This window comes from Camellia sinensis, chromosome 8 (assembly GCF_055761805.1).
Source record: "Camellia sinensis isolate YWXY chromosome 8, ASM5576180v1, whole genome shotgun sequence".
NCBI classification, from domain to species: Eukaryota; Viridiplantae; Streptophyta; class Magnoliopsida; order Ericales; family Theaceae; genus Camellia; species Camellia sinensis.
This window is the reverse complement of record NC_138968.1, coordinates 180,965,634-180,987,805: the sequence shown is the minus strand read 5'-3', so window position 1 is coordinate 180,987,805 and position 22,172 is coordinate 180,965,634. Positions and strand designations below refer to the sequence as shown.

Genomic DNA, 22,172 nt, shown 5'->3' with positions numbered 1-22,172 from the left:
TTTGATAGGGAAATGAGCAAAGAGGGAGTGTTGGTGTGAATGAGTTTTGTAGATGGAATTTGAATTCTTGACCACAATTACAATAAGTGGGTGTCACACTCACACACCTCTCTAGTTGTAGTTTTCAGAAACTACATGCTACAAGCATGATCAGATCATCTCAATTTCACCACTAGTCCTAAAAAAGTCTTCTAATTATTGTACATTTTATTTGATAAAAAAAAAAAAACATTTTATTTTGTTTGGATACTACCATCGTTGTGGTTGTAGTTGTAGTGACGTTGGCAAAATCAATGGTAAGAATATGATCTAGTAGTGAGATGATGTTTAAATTTGAAAATTCTTATCACTTTTATACTTAAAAATCACATTACTTTGCCTTGTCCAAATCCGTTAATATTGACCATGATTATTTTTGTGTTAACTTCCATTTTTTATAACATAAAATATATTTTTTTGTGTTAACTATGAAGATCATATAATATATAGAATTAGTACAAATGGATGTTTAGTAGTCAAATGAATAAAAAAAAGATGGGTGTGTTATCCAACTTAACTTAGGTATTCTAACAATGTACATGGTTTAGTTAGTCAATTGGTTTGGTGGAGCACATAGATAACGTTGATTTTGCCAACCATTTGGTGGTTGGTGACTAATGGTAATAAAAATTTTGGTATGATTCAACTTTGCATAAAAGGTTAGTCTAGGTCTATTTGAGCCGCTAGTTTAAAAAATTACAAAGTTGAGTAGAGGGAAGAGAGTGAATTAGTATATCACAGCTAAAAAGTCCAATATCTCCTTCAAATATTTTTCTCTAGACACGTAATGTTCTCTCACTTACTCATAGTGGGAATAAGGCCCATAATATCACATGATATAGGTCCTACTTTCATTGTAAGTAAAGAAAATGAGGTAAAAAAAGGTGTGAATCCCATTTTATTGTGAGTGAACAATAAAAAATAGTGTCAAGAGGAGTGAAGGTTCAATAATTGGTCCTAGAAAAAAAATATTGATGTTGATCATAAAAAGTTGGGACAGTAATGATTTAAGAAGGCAAACATGAATTAGAAAATGGCAAGGTAAAGTAAAGTTTCTCATATCATTTGGTTTAATTCAACCGTTAGGACATAATTTCACCACTAAATGATATCATTAAACTCTGGAGTAATTTCTAAATATCAACAATCACCAACAAATTGTAAGAATCAATTAAGCCCGAAGTATACAGAGTTGATTCCAGCTATAGAATTCACCCTGGACTAGGGCTACCTGTGCGGGTTATTGTAAATTCTGAGTATGTCCAATTTAAGGTGCATTGAAAGAGAGAGTTTGGTGAAAGTTTGGATTGTGACCAAACTATAGATCAGCTTTTCTAAGTTGCTTTTTTCCATTGCTGTAATTCCCATTGTAGAATTTTGGGAGCCTAGCTTTTCCTTTCCATGAAAATAAAAAATGCAAAAGTAATGATAACTCAGTCAAAGAAAGAAATGAGGCATAAAAAGGCTGATGATAAAGCTAACTTTAACGGAGGAGCCAATTGTTTGTGGTGGGTGGGCTTCCATTGTAGCAAACCCTTTACTCTTTGTATGTAACCCTTCTGAAATAATAAAATATCAAACAAATAACATAACATTTTCTTCATAGTCCCTATTGAGCGATCCGTAAATAATTTTATAAAGGCCACAACTGTTTTGAACAAAAAGTTTAGGCCCATAGATTAGAGTAATCTTTTTTTTCTTTTTCTGATTTTATTGTATTCAAAACAGTGTCTACAAGTGTCGTGGAAAGAGACGAAAATTGAACATAGTTTTTAACCTCTACACAATTGTACAAGTTCAAAGTACACTCACTGTACATAAGAGGCAAGGCCTAATAGCAGCCGAAGCTTGAACACTCGAAAGGAACCGCCAAACCAAATTAAATAATTCCAAAAATTTTAAAAACCAACCAAGATTTACAAATTTCAAAACTGGGCAACTCAACTTTATCTCCGATTTATAATTTCTCATTGAATGGAAGACCGAATCCTGTAAAGCAAGAGATGACTGAACTAAGTTTATGATGCGGGTATGCAGTAAGAGGAGCTGAGAGCTGGAGGCATCACACAGACCAAATGAGGTCCAGGAGGATTGCAACTAATATTTGCCTCTTCAACATTTGGAAGGCCTAGTTGAGGGGGACGAACATATCCCGCTACCAGTGGCACACATAATATCGAGATAACTATCCTTGAACCTGTTTACAGCACAAGATATTGTCAGGACACCAAGTGGACAAATTACAGTGTTCCGGGTTGATCCCTTGAACTTGAGAGAAAAAACTAGTCAAGAACATAAATTGTCCAAGCCATGATTATTTTATATGTTACATATATATACAAAGAACTACATGAAGTGATTCAGGTACCTTGGTTTGTGGAGAGTGGAACATGCCCTCTTTTCCTCCCAGCAATCATCCAGTTATCTGAACTGGCATCAACTTCATATAATATTTCATCCTGTTGGATAAGAAATAAGAAAAAATTTAAAAAAAAAAAAAGAAGAAGAATTGACAAAATCACCAAGATGTACAGAGTAATACCTTGCAGCAGAAAAATGCACATAGAATTACAACATAAACTTTTGTGATAAGCAAAAAGTAAGGATTCACACATTGCTTGCCCTAAGATTTACACCTCTGAAGGTTTAGCCTTCTGTGCATAGTCATACATATAACGCATATAGTTTTTGAATCAATTTAAGTATTTTGATTGAGAATAACATTGTTACTAACGCTGTGTTTGGTTGGGGGATTTGGGAAGGGAAATGGAAAGGGAAATGGAAATGAAAGGAAAAGGAGAAAGAATTAATAGAATTCCAAATCCCAACTATGTTTGGTTGTGTTGGTTATAAAATATAATTGATGTCCTAAAATGTCTCCTATTTCTTTGTTTATTTCTCACCCCCTTTCTTTTCCCATATATTTTTTATTATTACCAAACATAAATAGGATTACATTTCTCATTCCTTTTCCAAATCCCACCCCAAAAACCCCAACCAAACACAGCATAAGGGTAACATCAAATTACTCTGAGAACTGTATATGAGAATTTCATCTCGCACAGATCAAGTAGAAACAGATCAAATACTACTTGCAAAGGATATGTAATAGAAAGTTGGAAATCTCTTCATTTCTGATTCATTCTCTGAAGATATCAAGTAAAAAAAATAAAAAAATCCAAAAGCACTTCTTTGTAACGTTAATACCAAAACACCAAGTTGTCTCAGATGTCTTTATCTTAATCCCACAGGCCTTCTTGAATCCTCACGTGTTTCTTTTTTCCTTTGATTTGTGTTTGTGTGGAATGCAGATGTACTATTGTTTTCTTTTTATCCAAACAATATCTAATCATACGAGGGAACTTGAGAATTATGTAAACTTGAGAATTATGTCAACCCTGTATGCTGAAATGAAATGACAAAGGCAACTTCCTTGCCATCACGTGGCACTAACTTGGCTTGGGGTGAACAGACTCTGATATGTTAAACTTCAGTTCCATTTTGATAAGATTATGAAAAAGAGGAGAAATGCACCAATCTAATCTGACTTTCAAGTTGAAGCACTTAAAAACATAGGGAGAAAATGAATAGGTTCTGGTGACTTACATTTTTGTCAGAAACCACATTCTCCTCAAAGTCCTTTAACCTTTCGACTCTCCATTGCATGGTAACAAGTTTCCCAACTCTGAGGCCACTTGAAGAAAGAGGAAGAAAACCAACTGCCAGACAAGGGTCCAGCACAGGCCGCTGTAAAACAAGGGCACTTTTGAAGATCAGATACTGTGTGGCATCCTCAGTCCCGTTGAGTTCCATGGCCACAGGGGTATGTGCTCCAAGGGTTCTATCACCAGCAATTCCATATTTGATATTTAAAATACTATCTGGATGCAACTCCTTGGCTGTATCTGTAAAACCCAGATAAGTATTTGTTTTCTTGCTTTAAAACATAAGAAAGCATTTAAATTTATGACTAGCATAACATTACTAATTGGTTTCTATACAGCCTGAGGAAAGAGATCCTGCCCTTGAGGAAGTATTAACGCACATTGTTTAGTCAAACCCCAACTTTTATGCTTGAATTTTATAGTATGGCAGGTCCTATATATTGCTTCTGATTTTGGAGTCCACACATTCATTTTCATCAAAACATCATCTAAACATCCTCAGTTATTATTTGATTGGGAAAAAAAAAAAAAAAAAAAACCTTTCCAAGTGAACTACTAGAGCTCGATTGCCTTGTTTAAGCTATGATCCAGGCTTGAGCAAGCCTGCCGAAGCTTTTGGGGAGCTCAACCCAAGAGCTTGGAAAGCAAGATGCTTGCTTGGCTAAGCTTGTAGGCCCAACTCATAAATCATCCATCTTTATAGTTTCTAAATATGCACAAAACTTTATGCATTGTGCAACAACTGCTCCAATTAAAATCACGTAAGTGTGCACGAGCACACTGCATGCATGCGCGCGCACACAGAAAAACATGTCTAAATTTTGCAAAATTATGATATCCAACAACCCATATCCATGTCAAGTTATAACTCCTGGTATCTGTACCTAGTCACTGACTAATATCCATACCATAAAATAAAAGGATGACATAGGTATACCTTCAGCAATTGTAGTTGCCAAGCATATACTGAACAGCATTCCTGCTCTAGATGTTGGGGAAACAACAAGTGGAAAGAAACCAGAAGCCGGTCTCCCAGCACCCAGTCCAGTGTGAGCGAATCCATCTTGAAGATCCAACCAAGCATCATAGATGGTCAATGAGGCCTTCACTTGAGAGTGTAGTATCACCTGGAAGAAGAATGACAGTATGAAGATTTTATAGATGATATGATAGAAAAAGGGATATTGAAGATTTAACATGATTAAATTGAAATTATATAGGAAATTTTTTTTACTCCACTACACCATAAATTGCAAGGGGTAACCTCTCCATTCTAATTATGAGGCCCAAAAAAAAGAAACTAGAAAATTAAATCCAACATGTTGGGATGGCAACTTCAACCTTTGCATGGGCTCTAGAAGGAATCATTCTAAACCAGCTTAACTGGTTCATTAATTCAAATTACCTAGTACAGCCAAATAGATTTAGCATTGAAACAATAGTTCATAATGACCCAGTTCAAGCTACCCATACCAGTATTTCAGCTAGCCCAGCCCAATTACAACTTTTAATCAACAAGCTGTATACAAAGCAAGAAATCTTCAAACAATCCGACACCCCCACCCCTGAAAATAGCTTGATACAGTCAACACTATCATGGCCAGTTTACAAACGATTTATGCAAGAAACTAGAGGACACAATACCTGCAGAAGTAAAGTACCATCATTGCATTTGTCTGCAACACGTGTACTCACATGGAAAGGGTCAGTGAAATGCACGGCTAGGGTCCTGTAAATCAATTCCAAGTATTTCGGATGAAATTTGGGCTAACAAAAACTAATTTGACTAAAGCTGCACGAAAAATTCAAAGAAGGAAGAGAATAACAGTACCTTTCAAAGGTTTGATTATGTGATACTCCAAACTCAAGTTTCAGAGCTATGGTCCTCAATCCATCCACAACACTCTGTCGTGGGGGAACCGCTGCACATATATGACACGTAGCATGCTCATTTTAGCGCTTAACACAACAGAAATTTTATAAGTATATGCAAACCACAAGAAGTCTTTAGCATTATTTTAACCTGCATTAGTTCCTCTAGCTAGACTCTCACTAACAGCACGCACTGGAATCCACAGGACAGAATTTATATCGCTTGCCCACTTTGGCAACTCAATTTTTCCATCCTGAAGAGTTAACTGCTTAAACTCTTCAGTAACTGCAGAACCATCATCGCTAGCATCATCTGATGACCCTGAGTTGGCTGGATTTTGTGACAGGTCAGCATACCTCTCCATTTCAATGGCATAAGACTCCTCAATCCTCAAACCAGGACCAGTGTCAATATGCAAGACGGCACCCTCAAGGGAGTAGTTAATTGGCTTAACAATTATTCCAACCCATTGAGGTTCATTAATAAGCAAAGCAGATGAAACAGATGCAGCAAGATCGACCAGAGACCTTGGTTTGAACACCTAACAATGGAAATGCATTGTGAGATGAATAAATGAATCAACAAAGTGGTCCGTTGTCACAAACCAATCCATGTCATGTTAAAAGGGAGACTATATACAGGAAAGGTGGCAATCTAAAATACGATGGCATAATGATTGCTCCACATCCTCATCATCATCTTCTCATCATTGTTTTTATTATAATACACATCATCAAAATCTGTTTGGGTTTTCCATTAAACAAGAATGATACCTTTAGAATGGGTCTTGTTGGCTTCTCATAACTCATAAAATCATCACTGTCTGCTGGTCCACCTTTAGAAAAACTATGAGATCTAAATCTCAAGTGACCAATCTGCCCAGTAAGAACCCCCAAGACATAGGAACCTGGTTTCTGTGGAGGTAGGGAAAGGGTGATTGCATTTCTGCCAGGCTTTAGTATGGTAGCCGCAGAGCTCCTTATAGCCTAAAATCAGAATAGATTATCAAACATTAGGAATGCCATCATATGCATACTACAAAATACTGGTGATGTAAAATTGAATGTCATTGTGTTACATAGAAAGAGTACCTTAACACCTTCATCAGCATTATATGTAGCTATCAGGGTGAGACTAAGTGATTCAAGAGTTATGTCATCAGGAAAGCCACTCCAAACAGTTACAGATAGAGTGCCAGGATCCCCATCACATAGCTCCAATGGCGGCCCATGATTGCCCGAGAATGTTATCAACGACGACACATCTAAGGGCACAGGGTGCTTCATTTCACTATGTGCAAGATCAACAACTTCTGACTGAAAAGCTTGGCGTTCCTTCGTTGAGAATAAACCTTTATCTAGTGAGAGCAATCTCACACAAGATGATAAATAGCCAGCTTGATCGTTCAGTATTTTCTGACACTCCGCTAAATTGGGAAGGACTTCAGCCAACAAATCTTGCCATCCTTCACCAGCATAGAGAGCGCAAACCTTCTCATATGACTTTGCAGCAAGATCGAAATTCCCATGCTTATAGCAGACAGCTGCAATTTCACCATCAAGGACAACTCCATGCCTTTTCCACCATGAACGATGATAATTGTCAGCAGCACCCTTCGATAACTCCAGATATTTTTGCTGACAGTAACAAAAATTCAGGATCACATCATATTGCAGACAGATAAAAAAATTCAACTGTAAATATACTTGTAACAATCAACCAATAATGCATTTAACAATCAAAAATAAAAATAAAAATAAAAATAAAGCCAACAAAGCTCTTGGAACTTCACATTTGATAGGAAAGTAAATTGATCAAGATGCTTTAACAAGAATTAGTGGTAGATAATAATCCAGGTATTTTGATGGAATCTCACTTCCAAAAGAAACTAAATTTAACTAATGGGACTTTGATAATCATCCCAAAAATTCACAAGTACCTATTATAGTATGATTTCAAAATGGTTAAACACAAAAATCAAACCAAAACAAACCAAGCCTTAAGTCCCATCAAATGGGGTCGGCTACATGAATCCTTATTTTCCACGCAGTCCTATCAAAGGCCATTTCGTTAGTCAAATTAAGTAGATCCATATCTCAATTTACAACGCTAACCAACGTTAATCTAAGCCTACCTCATCCCTTAACACTTACTTTACCGTTACAGTATCGCATCTCTTCACTACTGCCTCTATTGGTCTCCGTTGAATATGACCAAACCATCTCAATCGATTCTCTCTCAACTTATTTTCTATCGGTGCTACTCTTACCCATTCCCGAATACACTCATTCCTAATTCTGTCTTGTCTAGTCTTACCACACATCTACCTTAGTATCCTCGTCCCAGCCCCACTCATCTTATCTACATATTATTTCTTGGTTGCCCAACACTCCATCCTATACAACATTGCTGGTCTAATAGCGGTTCTATAGAATTTACCTTTTAGTCTATTGGATATTCGTTTATCGCACAATACCCCAGACGCACTTCTTCACTTACACCATCCCGCCTTAATCCTATGGACCACATCCGCATCAATCTCCCCCGTTGTAATAATCGACTCTAAATAACGAAAATGTTCACTCTTGGGTAATTCTTGGTTCTCAATCTTCACTTTTCCTCAGCTTTCATTGTTACTGTTACTAAATTTACACTCCATGTACTCTGTCTTAGTTCTACTTATCCAAAATCCTTTAGATTCAAGACTTTTTCTCCAAATCTCCAACTTTGTGTTAACTCCTTCTCTAGTCTCATCCACTAGCACAATATCGTCTGCAAAAAGTATACATCATGGCACGTCATCCTAAATATTTCTCGTCAACTCATTCATAACTAAAGCAAAAAAAAAAAAACTTAAGATAGATCCTTGGTGTAACCCTACAGTGATAGGAAATTCATTTGTCTCTCCAGCAGGCGATCTAATAGTGGTCACCACCCCTTCATAGATGTCCTAATCACATCAATGTAACCTTTTGTCACCCCTTTCTTCTCTAACACTCACCATATTGTATCCCGAGACACTCTATCATATGCTTTCTCAAGATCGATAAACACCATATGAATGTCTCTTTTCTTTTTTTTATACTTTTCTATTACTCTCCTCAAAAGATAGATTGTTTCTATTGTTGACCTGCCGGGCATAAACCAAAATTGATTCTCTGACACCTCTCTTATAACACAAAGTTGTCAAAATAATAAATTTAAAAATAAATAAATAAAATTATGGTGGTGGTGTGCATTAAGCATGATAATTTGTTAATACGACATCTTGCAAAGCTAGAAACTACAGAACCAAACAGTTTTTATCATGTCTGAGAAGAAACGTAAAATACAGTATTTTAACAAGTACCTCAAACTCCTCTACAGATGACAGTGACTTCCAAAGATTAGCATCAGAAATTGTATTCTGCAGAGCATGCTCAGCAGCAACACATATCTCTGCAAGTCTCATAGGTCGATCGATGGAGCTTTCAAAGTTTCCAGGTGAAGAATTAGTTCTTGACATGGAAACAGTATTTACTTTAGCTGTAGGGGGCTTCCTCGGAGATGCATCTGAACCTAAGCTGCCAGCATGTAACAACTGGGTAAGGGCTCAAAAGACAAAGACATCTACATTTACACAAAGATACAAATATTAGAGTTCACTTCTTCAACAATTAGAGGGGAAAAAAAGGAGGGGGGAAGGTTGTTATCAGCAACTAGTATGCTTGCTTCCAAAACAAATTAAAGCAGTTCAGTACATGTTAAGCCAAAACACTGGAACCAACCAACAAGATTGTATTCCCCCTCCAAGAAATTATGCATTTCTTTGAATAGCATGTAACAATATATTGCATTCAATTACTAAATTTCCATTACCCATCAATAAAACCTGAGCGACCATCAAATAATTCAAACACATTCCCAGCAGAAAGAGAAGCCCTTCGGCGATTAGCTTCACGCAGAAGTAAAGATGGTTCAAGAGGTAATGGCTTCCTCTGAATACCAAAGTGCTTAACCCTTGGTGTTGTTTGAAGAATCATCTGCATGGATTTAAGGAATACATAAACAATAACATTTTTCAATGAGAATGAAATTAGGATCAGTAACAACTATAATTACGATAATTTTGAGAAGGATTACTTAAACCGCATTATTGACATGTTAACTGAGGTGAGGAAGGGCATGTTGTGTCTCAGAAAAAGTGCCCACAAAGACATAGTCTATTTTAGTGAAACATTTAATCCTAACCCTCAACTTCAGCCACATTACCATAACAATTCAATGAAAGGACACAAGCACTGCTCAGGTAAGTAGTACAAATTTCCAAAAACTGATTTTTTTTTTTTTTTTTTTTTTGACAACCTGGTCCTTACAATCCTCCAGCTCCAGATATCATCTAAGATCCATATTGGTGACTAATGTATGTAATTGAACTGCGACAACAATAAATTTGACTATCCCACAGTTGTTCAGTTATTTCTTCCAATAATCCAGAGTAAAGATGTTGATGATGAAGCTTCTGAGCGCACAGGAGGCATTATTGAAAAAACTAATTTTTACAAAGAAAGTAAAAAACCAGATCATGTTTTCCAGAGTAGCTTTCAGTTCTGGCCCAATTAAAATGGCCTGCTTTGTTAGGATGTCACTGAGGCCATCATACTGAGCCATCAAATGATTTTTGAGTTATGAATAAAATTTTCTTTCATCCTAAAATGTAATTAACTTTATTTGACTTCAGTTAAGACTCATTCTAAACAACCAGCAAACCAGTTGAATCGCTTATAACAAAAGACGCAGAGTATCAATTGAAGTATCCTCGAAATAACCAGTACAAGGTTGGTTTATTTAATTTATATCAGTGCTCAAATTTACAAGCCTTTTCCTAGTTACATGTCAATAATACCAAATTAAAAACCTCACCTTTTCCTTCTCAAACACCTCAGATGAAGCATCAGGTGGAACTAAAGGCCAAACTGCGGGCTTAGGCCAAGGTAGCATGCTGAGTGAAGCACTGCACAAAAGAAAAATATATTAGAGAGAGAGTTGGAGGACCACAGTGCAACATCAAAGGAACTCTTTGGCAATGCTGACTACTACTTTCAAATAGGATTGGTATGCTAAAAAGTTGTGTTTCTACCTGTTGACAGGACTTCTTTCTATATCTGATCCATAACCAATTAAATATGCAAGCCTCATGAACTGCAACATGGGGTATTACATTGCAATAAGCAATAATTTTGGTATTAAATTTGTAGAAACAAGTGAACAAATGCATGGCTATTCTTTTTTTTCTTTTTTTTCTTAACAAAAAAAAATGCTTGTTAATTGTCACAGGGAAACCATTGAGAAATAAAAATAGAATGAAACATATCATTGCATCTATATGTCAGCAAAAAACATGCCTGGACAACTATTTTTTCCCTCAAACTCCATTCTCGGTTGAAATAACAAATGTTAATTACTTCCACTCACCAAGTTACATAGTATAGTATGCAAACACTGCACTATATCACACTAAGTATATGGAGTTTGGAAGTCACTTGCAATGCGTGTAAACTTTACCTTAATCCGGCATAGTGAATAAAGATCACCTTGAAGGCGATAAAACTCTTTTTCTATATCAGGTGCCACTTGTCCATCACTATAATGAGAAGCAGTTGTATTGATTAAAGCCAAGCAAGCAGTTATCACCCAAACTTCACGCATACAGAAGGGTAACATACTCTGAAAAGAACACCAAGAAAAGAGAGGTAAAAAGGATAAGAATAAATAACATTTCAATAATAGCTTAAAAAAAGTACTATTATTACTGTGAGTGAACATTGAACAACATGTCAAATACCTCATGCAGTGCCAATGCCTTTGAAAAGCCGATAATAAATGAATAGCCCCTTGATGCAACCTCAAAGGGACGATTCAACTTGAATAATAGCTGCAAAATTGAGATGTATAATTGCAACAAAGTTAAAACACAATTGCAGAAAACCAAGTACCCTTGAAATGTGGCGAGACAAAATATATAAAGTTTTGACAAATATAACCAGCACTGTAGAAAACTTAAGAAAGTATGGCTCCAGTGAGGCAATTAGTATAGATATTACAAATGAAGTTTAACAATGAAATGTAGAATTAAGTTAACTATGATATACTGAGCACATACTAAAGCAAGTTCAAGCAGTGCATCCCAATTTCCAATATGCAAGAAGAATAATATAAGTGTTACTGATAAATGAAAGACTCAACGCTACGAAAAATTTTACATGCCATAAATTGAACATGGTTGAGGAAAACAAATAACGCAATAACTTCTGGTATGAAATAAAAAACATAATTTTCCATTATGTATAACTTCTCCTGTTATTATCTAAAGCCAACCTAAGTTAATCCTACTTCTTTGTCTTGCACACCTTTGCTTGGCAGGCGAAAAGATACTGTCTGAATTCAAATTCTCTAAATGAATCATCTTGAGTAATCTGTGTTAATGGTTTGTTCCCAGGGTTTAGCACTGCAGCTTGATCATCTCCACGGTCCATTCCTCCAAAGTCCCGATGTTTCCCTGACATAACTGCATTACTTGAAAAAAGTAAACACATACAGAAATTGACAGATTTTTTAAATTGGCAACACTAATGAAACACATAAATTGACAGCTACTTTTAATATTGTCATCACTAATGAAACACAAAGAATGAATTAATTTTGTGAATCAAGAGAAGACAACAATGACTGAGAAAACACAATACAAATATAGCTAGAGAAAGATGTTTGATGAGTACTTATAACTTATAAGAACATAGAGATTCAAATTTCGCATAGTAAGTCCACTGAGGGACTTCAAGTCTTCGAGACAGAGTGCTAAACAACAATCTACATACCCTAAGGAAATTGACAGTTGGCTAGCAGGAGAAACAATCAAGAAGATGAAAATAAGGCCCCAACATGGTCTATTTTTAACATGGAAAAATTATATAATACGGTCTTAAAGAGTGAATAAAGAAAAATTCTTGGGGGGGACAAAATAGACAAAAACTGAGCATGCTCATTCAACAAAGCCTTATTCAACTACAAGGAATTCACTACACAGAGCCATTTTGTGATTCACTGCCATCCTATAGTATGTCTTAAACCAATTTCTAATGATACTGCCTTGAAAAAAGATGTGTACTAAAATAATAAGTATGAACCGGGGAAATTGAATTCCCAACTATGCTGGACTGGCATCAGGTGTCGTGTCTCTACATACCTGTATCCAATTGAACTTTTTTTTTTTTTTTTTTGTGGTTAGAAAACTGAATAAAATATATGTGGCTTCATTGTAGTAAAAAAATTTCAAATTTTCTTTTAAAATGTATGTGAAGTAACTGCCAAAATTGTTGGCAACGATTGACCAGGATAATATGTATGTTATCTTGCTTCAACCTTCTAAACAATGAAGAAACTAAAGAAAATGCTTCATGGGGAACTGAAATTAGATAGATGATGCATGAGGAGAAGCAGGATTATACAATTGCTTTATGGTACTAATTAATTTAGATATTCTAAATACAAAAGCATAAAGAAGCAATACAAATGCACTACAAGCTCGCGAATCTTGGTTACAAAATGAGAAAGTTAATCTTGATGATCATCTATCAGGACTCATGAGTCATGACTACAGGTGAGGAGCTGTATGGTTCTAATTTATGGCCTAGCAATTTGCAAGCCAATGGCATTGTCACAAAGGGCATGGGTAAAATCAATGACAAAATATCTGAAAACCTACAAAGTTACTCGAAAATCTGGCCCTTGTGGTATGACAGAATACAGGGAAACATGAATGTTGGGGATAAGGTTAACGTGGGTTGATCATTTTCTGCTAGACAATAATTTTTAATATGCAATCAAAAGCAGTGCTGGCAACTTGTCTTGCACCAAAATTTGTTAATACTAATACATCAGCATTGCAACTTTTTAAATGTTAATATAGCAAAAATAATCACAATAATGAATAATTCTATAAATTGTTACAATGTAGTATATCTCAAATGCAAGATATCATTATATGAAAACAGAATGCTCTTCCAAGGCTCCCATTCTTAGGGAAGGAAAAGCTTTGGAGGACAATAATCAAAAACCTTGAACAACTAATGTTTGTCAAACTCCAACAAAATCAAGAAATAATAGCTGAAGAGCAAAGACTATGATAAGTTTGATAGACAGTATTTTCAGTGACCATGGCTTATCCCAAGTTCAAAACAAGTTTCTCGTAACTTAACTGAGCTTACAAAAAACAAAAAAAATAAAAAATAAAAATCAGTAAATAAGCCAACAGAAATAGCAAGATAATGATAATTACTCAAAATGGCATTCCTCAAGGCACCCAACTCTTAACCTTTTAGGCACGATTGACTTAGATAAACTTTGGACCCTTCTTTCTAAAACAAAATCAAAAAAGTATTAGCCAAAAATATGTCACTGTCCTCATATACAATCATGAAGATTTTCAATTTTTCTTTACTTAAATATAAATAAGAAAGAAATAATATACATAAAAGATAGACAGGCTAAAGCTAATAGAAGCCTGAGGACACCAAAACTATAAGTAGTCAATAGCTTATTTTTTTGCCTTTTCAATGAGGTGCCAATATCATTGCCTCAGAAATTTGAAAGCATAATTAGAATTTGCACTATATATGCTTGGAGCAGAAGAGATGCACTAAGTTACATATGCATTAAGCAACTGTTTCCATATAGCAGACATCTACTTCATCATATTCACATTAGCCAATATATATTATATTTTTTCTTTTTAACGAGTTGCCATTGGCATTGAGATTTGAATTCATGGTTAGAATTTGCACCATATATATTGACACAACAAGTGAAGCACTAGGTAACTTATGCATTTAGCACCTGTTTCCAAATAGCAGAGCTCTAGTTCATCATATTCACGTAATGAATCTTCGTGGAGATGAGCCATCTCAAACATAAAAGCCAAGCTTTCCTGTATATGGAGGAAAATCATTATTAAAACAGAAACTCTAGAAAGAGAACACTTCTAAACAAGAATGTTTCGAGTAACTGTGAATACAAGGCTGAAAGGACACAAAAGATTAGACATGAGCCTCCCATTTGCATCATGCACGAAGTTTTCTCTTTCTTCCCCATACATTCAAACCATGAGGTACTAAAACAATAATTTTTTATTTTAAAAAAAAATGAATTTTCATATGAGAAAAAATAAGGATGCAAATATTCATTCCTAATTAAGACAGACAGTTTGCGTAGCAACTACCTTCAGAATGAAAAAATTGCAAAAGTTCCACACTGGCATGAGACGTTGTTCACTGAGCTTGCGAATCTCATCCTCATAAAACTGAATGCGCCTATCAAGCGTGTTCCTGATGCATTCCATGATTTTGGACTCCAAGTCTTCCCAGAAATTTGCTTCAGGTCCACATATATCAAGTTTGCAGCACCTGAGTGAAGCATTTGTTTGGAGCATTACAAGAGGGAGTATAAGCGTCTATGAATCTCTTGCGTTGTACAGTCTTCAAATATAAAGTGCACCTTGATATTTTTTTATTTCCCCTTAAGTTTGCTTATCTTTTACTAATTCCAGTTCAGCAAACCATGTTAGCCACAATATGATGTTTTATTGCTTGTAACCATTTCAAGGTAGAAATTGTAGAAGACTTGAAGACATTATGTGTTGAACTTCAATTCTAAGTTAAAAAGTCATTGGACGCATGTTGAAGAGGCAAAAAATGAATTTGAAGAGAATCCAGGCATAATGTGGGGGCTAATTATGCAGTAAAAGGGATGAAAAGAACAATAAGAAAAGAGTCACTGCAATAATGATGACAATGGATTATAACAGCATCATTGAAGCAAAGAAAATCATTCTTTTAAAAACAGTTTGTCTTTTACAACAGCCTACTGTCCCCTTATTAGCCAATAATTACATGTTCTTATTCCATATAAAAAAAAAGTAAACTAACTAATCTGTAGCATAATACCAGCTACTTCTTCTAAAAGAAAGACAACATTTGGTTATGCTATAATACATACTCTATACTATCCAAATAAATAAATGAGAAGATCTGATATATATGTCAAAAGAACTCAATGAAAAATCTGAAAAAGCGAATCATATTATCAGCAGCTTCAAGGTTACCTTTCCCTCTTCTTTGAGCTGAAGTCTACTTCAAGTTTGGCATATACTTTCTTTGCAAGCTTTGTGGCCTGATCATTGTGGGGTGGAGCCTTAGACACGAACACAATAAACCACTCTCGTTCATCATTTTGAACAATTAATTTCAACCGTGGTTTAAGGATGGTCTTGAACTCATCAAGGTCCTACACCATGGATAACACAAAAATGATCAAGCAAAACAAGAAAATAACAAAAAACATACAACCTATCAACATGAGGAAAAAAATGAGGGAAAGGAATTTCTAGACCATATCATTAGGTCATAGGTGTGGTTAGTCTGCCTTGATTTTTCTTAAGACATTTGCAATTTACTGTGTGCTTCTAGACAAAATTGAAAAACATGCATGTTAAATCAAAGTTATAAATTTCCACCCCTATATTATGGTCACAATGACCTCAAAACCGAGAAGTGCATTCCAAAGGAATGATTTCGTTACACAAAAATGAAAGACTTACGTTCTAAAGATGTTCTATACAATTCCTCAAACTCAAAAGGGCCGGGGGTGTATTCAATTCAAACAAACACTAAATTAAATGTTCGCTATCAAACAACAATGCCTCATAAAGCTCCTTGAGAAGTTATATTAATATGGAAATTTAAGGGTAAAAAGATAGCCAGTTACCTCACAAGTAACAAGAACAACAGTTGCATATGGTTCTCGGAACCAAAATAACGATGGCTCCTGAGGAAACCTGCTACGAAGTCTTGCATCCGTTGTCAATATAAACTCCGCAGGCAGTTTCTCCAGAAACACAGGATTTCGTGTCTTGTTATTTAAACAAGCTCTTTTGAATGGCAAACGCTCTTCAAATCCATTTTTGACAATCGGCCACAAGTCGCTCACATCTTCAACTGGAAAGCAATTCATATTTCATGGTGAAAATATAAGATTGGAACATGCAACAACGAACAAAAGAGTATGAGACTTAACCTTTTGTGTGTTCGTGGGAGTTACATAGTAACAGAGGTATAATACAACATTTAAAACTTCAAACCATACTCCCTAGACTAGTTGTACTTACATTATTGATAGAAAAAAGAACAGTAGTTTCATCAAAAGCAATAACCAATATTGTGGCTACAATGTGAGCACAGGAAGATCAGTAGAACGTCACAACTTCAATTGTGTAAACAACTCAACTCACATCAACATTTCAAACACAATCAAAACAAATATTCTATGTTTATCAATTACAATTACTCCATATATGATTAAAAATTAACAGAGATTCATTGATCAACTTCTCATCTTCGTTTCAGTTCAAATCTGATACTCAAGGCCACAAATCTAACACAAGCAATAGAAAGGGACAATGAATGTTTCAAAAGATCCGTGTAGTGTAATGCAATGCCCAAATTCGAATGAAAAACGAAGATCGGAATCAAAATTAGGGCTACAGAGATGCGAGAAAGTACCAGCAATTACGAGGTGATCACAAGAATTCTTTATACTCTGGAACTGAGCCAAGAAATTCGCCATGATCGATCTAGAGAAACCATGCGCTGATTTGCATAGAAGAGGTCGGTGAATTCAGAGCCGCGAAGCGAAGAAAGTGATTTGCTTCAAGAGTTGGGATTGCGAATCGGAGAGAGACAGTAGAGGCTGTGTGTTAGAAGTGAGGTTTTAACTGCGCAGTTTGGTTGATGCAGCAGCGCCATCGAGGTCGCAGTTTCTTTCTTCCGTCGATGTTGGGGTTCACATTTTGGTAATTTGGTACGTCGCGGCCTTATTACAATTCATGATGAGGGGTTGGAACATCTGATCGTAACCCTTGGTGACTCGTCTGGCGGTGGATTAATCAACCGACTTTCCTAATAGACGACTTTGCCCCGAAAGACAGTGTTTGTACGCATAGTTCTGCTATCCGCACCTAGGATAGCGCGGCTAAGAAAAATAAGGATTACAGTCCAAAAATTCTCTTTTTAATTGGGATTATTTCGATAACTTAATTAATTTTTTGTAAATTTTTTTAAAAAATAGACAGAATAATTAATTTTTTATGAGGATATTTTAATTTTTATTATTATTTTAACATGTTTCTAAAATAGGCTTTTAAATTCAAATATTTTCAATTCATAACATACCTAAGGTATTTTGTATCTTTATGTCATTTAATTTTTTAAAAAATATGAATAATTGTTTGAAAGTCCTTTAGGTAACAATTTCAACATAATTAATCCAAGCTTATATATTTTCAAGTTCTCTTGTGAGTTAATATTAACGCAAAAGATGTAGATTTTAATATTTTTTTTCTCATAAGAGCATATGTCACATTTTAATTTGTAGAGATTAATTAGGAAGACTATTTAATTAACTTAATTGCTATTTATTACTACAATTTTACTCAATAATTTTTTTTTCTTTAAAACTACAAAACTTTGTCTCAAAACATTAATTATTCAAATAGTAAAAAGAGAATCAGAACATTAAAAGCGCTTAACAAATTTGTAAAATATTTTAATTTTTTAAAAATGTGCTTTTATCCATGATAAAAAATTTCTAATGACAGGATCAATTCATTTTAATTATTCGAATGAATTTATTAATTTCCATAAAAAGTCTTCCTATTTTAATAAAAAATATTTTCTTTTTGCAGAAAAATTTTCAAGTTAAATGAGACTTTTCAAATCTGGGGAAAAAAAAATAAGACTTTAAAAATCGACGAGACTTGAAATTATTGTTCATCAACTTAAATAAGAGTAAAGTTAAGGGGTACTTTTTCATAAATTCATTTTTACCTACTTATGTTCCATTTAATCCACATTATTTTCTTGAACTCTTTTTTCATAAATCCTATTCCTAACAGTTTTATTCCATAAAACCCAAATCGTTTTTGATTATTCCATTAGGTCCATTCATTATAATAGGACGAAATTACCCTCCCTCCACTTCTCTCGCGTCTACTCCATTCTGAAAACAAACCATTCCTATTCCATCTATTCAATCCACAAAACATTGATTTCCCAAAGAAAATCTCATCGTCAGCCCCAAAAAACTCTTAAACCGTAACCCTAGATTCACATCACCTCACCATCGTCGTCGTCATCCACTTCATATCACCGCTGCGAAGGTTTACATCAGAAAGAGGGTGGTTCGTTGTTTCGTGTTTCCCGTCGGTCAACGGAGTGTGGTCCATCGATTTTCGTACCCACCCACAATGAGGAACAAAAGTAAGCAACATCATTCCATCTTCTGTTTTCCAGTCATAATGTGATCACCGATGTATATATTTACATTGTCGTATTACTATTGTTGTTTTTGGATTTGATTTTGTAAACATCAATGATGTGAACATTCACATTATTGTTCATTAATGGATAAACTCACAGTAGTAGACATTGGTGCAAACATTGAGATCGGTGTATAATAATGTGAATGTTCACATTACTGTCAATGTTGGTATTATTAATTGTTGATGTCCATAAAACCCCCAATCTTCACCCAAAAATGTTATGGAATATGATGTAAATATTCATATTGTGATATCAATGTCAGACTTGTTGGTGTTATTCGGTGTTGTTGGTTCCACCCTCTGTTTTTCAGCCAATAATAACATAATGTAATCACCGATGTATATATTTACATTGTTGTATTACTATTGTTGTGTTTGGATTTGATTTTGTAAACATCAATGATGTGAACATTCACATTACTGTTCATTAATAGATAAACTCACATTAGTAGACACTGGTGTAAACATTCACATCAGTGTATAATAATGTGAATGTTCATATTACTGTTAATTTCTCAATCAGTCATATTATGTTGTTGTTCGCATCGATGTGTATTGATGTAAACATTGACACCAGGGTTTTACTCATGTTAGCACCAATACAAATGTGGAACACACATTACTAGGCAATGGTGTGGAAGTTGACATCAATGATGTGAACATTCACATTACTGTTCAGTAATGAATAAACACACATTAGATCAATTAGTGAGTAAATATTCAAATTGTGACATCAATGTCAGACTTGTTGGTGTTGTTGGTTGTTGATGGTCATGAAATAATTACAGTCCAAACTATGGATGAGTGCCAACCCTGTTTTGGTTACATGTGCATTCTTGTAGAAATATTGTAAATAATAACATCATATTCTTTCACTTGTTATTGATTAATATCAATGTCAATATGTATATTCTGAACATAATGTTAATATTCACATTGTAACATTCTAAACATAATTTTAATATTCACATTGTGAATATAATGTTAATATTCACATTGTCACATTCACATTGAATATTTACACCATATATTTAGCTGTGAACATTCACAGTCAAACATATAAGTGTAATGATGTGAAGATTAACATCGTATATACATCGTGTTAGTTTAATAATTGTAATGTGTGACTGTTCTCACCTCTTCATGTGAATGTTGGTTTGTCATACGTTATCACCTCTTCACGTGAACATTTGCATCAGCTATTCACATACTATTTCACTATCACCATCCCATTATTCACATGGCATATAATAATTTACGCATATTATCACTATTCATTTGTGAATAGTAATATTAAATTGGTTTGTATTTGAACAAACAGGTCTTCCCCATAAATTTGATGGCAAAAGAAAGAGAGAAGAATCCCGTGGCAAAGGCAAACCCGATTAAACAACTAGTCCCGAACAAATGAACATGAAAAAGGTCAACTACCCATCAAATATCACTGGATTGGTGAAACTATTGAAGGCTACAAAATTTACAAATGGTCAATTGAAATGCTTTAGGAAAACACCATTTTGACCCTTATTTGATTGTTTGATCAGTAATGATGTCGACCTCAACCATTGAATGAAATACGATAATGTCATTGTACGTATAGTGCAGACATTCAAGTCATCCAGTGGGAGGTTTTACATCGGGGACAAGAGCATTCAGTTTTTTAGAAGTGATGTATCACTTATTTTTGGGATAGACTGGGACACCAAGCCAATGGACATCTCTTATAGTGCAAAACCAACGGCCGGCATCATACACCGGATGTGCAAGGATGTCAGTCGGTTAAGCGCAGCAAAAATATGTGAAATTCTGAACGAAGCATTAAAGGGTTCAAAGAAACAAGACAATGAAGAGGTTGCAAGATTAGTTTGCATGTATGCATGCGTCAAACTATTCTTTTCCACATCCGGAGAAACAATTAGATGGGCATTCTATTCATATATGGACCCATTAGACAACATGATCAAGTATGACTGGGCTAAGAGCATCTGGGCAACCCTGATGGGGTCAGTGGGCCAAAACTGGATAAAACCAGGACGAGCCACCGGATGTGTTATGTTGTTAATGGTAAATTTCATAAATCTTATTCTATATTTAATATGAACATTCACGAGGTCTGTCCACTCATATTGTTAACAAAACAAATGTGACATACACATTGGTATGCACTGGTGGCAAGGTTGGCATAAGTATACACTGATGTGAATGTTCACGACAGTGTGGAATCTTAGGAACATTCACATCAATGTATATTGATATAAACATTGACACCAGTGTTTTGCTCATGTTAGTACCAAAACAAATGTGAAACACATATTACTAGGCAATGGTATGGAAGTTGACATCAATGATGTGAACATTCACATTACTGTTCATTAATGGATAAACTGACATTAGTTGACACTGATGTAAACATTCATATCAGTGTATAATAATGTGAATGTTCACATTACTGTTAATTTCTCAATCAATCATGTTATGTTGCTGTTCACATCAATATGTATTGACGTAAACATTGATACTAGTGTTTTGCTCATGTTAGCACCAAAACAAATGTGGAACATACATTACTAGGTAATGGTGTGGAAATTGACATCAATGATGTGAACATTCACATTATTATTCAGTAATGGATAAACACACATTAGTAGACACTGGTGTAAACATTCACATCAGTGTTTATTGATGTGAACATTCACATTACTGATGTTTGTTATTTGTTTCAGTACTGGTTATGTGAGCACACAACTATCTTACAACCCCACAAACCTAATGCCATTCTACGGTGTGTGAAATGAGACCTCATAACCTTAATACCAACATGAAGTCCATATCTTTGGCGAAGCTTGGTTTAAATGGGATAAAAGTACAACAAAAAATGTTGTGCCCATTCACATAGTGAGACGAGGAATTATGTAACTAATATAATGTTTCCAACTCTAAGCATATGGCGGTGAGCTAATGGTATTCCCAACTGAAGCAAAGATGTACCATCATACCAAAGCGAATGTGGAGTCTAAATATGAGGTTTTGTCGAGTGCACCAACAAAACATGATGAAAGCAATGACGATGAAAACAAAGACAATCAAGGCAGTGACAACAGTAATGGAATTTCTGGCGATGTAATGGACCTAAATGATGTTAAAGATGACATCAACACCAACTTTAACAACCCCAATGCTGAGA

The 22,172-nt window shown here is 35.0% G+C and overlaps 1 protein-coding gene across 2 annotated transcripts; it reads right to left on the bottom strand.

Annotated features, from left to right (window-relative positions):
* Window positions 1-1,718: 1,718 nt before the first annotated feature.
* CLUB (TRAPP II complex TRAPPC10/CLUB) lies at window positions 1,719-17,536 on the bottom strand. 2 transcript variants are annotated; one of them, XM_082884266.1, is made up of 21 exons: window positions 17,172-17,536; window positions 16,378-16,607; window positions 15,716-15,897; window positions 14,834-15,017; window positions 14,452-14,542; window positions 11,967-12,124; window positions 11,402-11,491; window positions 11,122-11,283; window positions 10,697-10,758; window positions 10,480-10,570; window positions 9,436-9,599; window positions 8,927-9,140; window positions 6,669-7,214; window positions 6,351-6,563; window positions 5,728-6,118; window positions 5,536-5,626; window positions 5,349-5,433; window positions 4,642-4,831; window positions 3,646-3,944; window positions 2,408-2,498; window positions 1,719-2,236 (listed from the first exon to the last, which is right to left on the bottom strand). In XM_082884266.1, exons 1-21 carry the CDS (start codon window positions 17,233-17,235, stop codon window positions 2,058-2,060), a joined length of 3,777 nt encoding a protein of 1,258 aa, XP_082740392.1. In that variant the 5' UTR covers window positions 17,236-17,536; the 3' UTR covers window positions 1,719-2,057. The 2 variants fall into 2 exon arrangements, with proteins under 2 accessions (XP_082740392.1, XP_082740393.1); XM_082884267.1 differs by having other exon boundaries at window positions 3,646-3,938; window positions 17,172-17,522.
* Between the last annotated feature and the right edge of the window lie 4,636 nt (window positions 17,537-22,172).

What these genes read in the sequence shown, in the direction of transcription:
- CLUB (XM_082884266.1), bottom strand. Translation starts at nt 17,235, where the DNA reads ATGGCGAATTTCTTGGCTCAGTTCCAGAGTATAAAGAATTCTTGTGAT. An exon ending in TTTTCGCCTGCCAAGCAAAG is followed by an intron (nt 11,492 to 11,966) that starts GTGTGCAAGACA and finishes TCAATTTTGCAG; the next exon opens with CTATTATTCAAGTTGAATCG. An exon ending in CATAATCAAACCTTTGAAAG is followed by an intron (nt 5,434 to 5,535) that starts GTACTGTTATTC and finishes ATTGATTTACAG; the next exon opens with GACCCTAGCCGTGCATTTCA.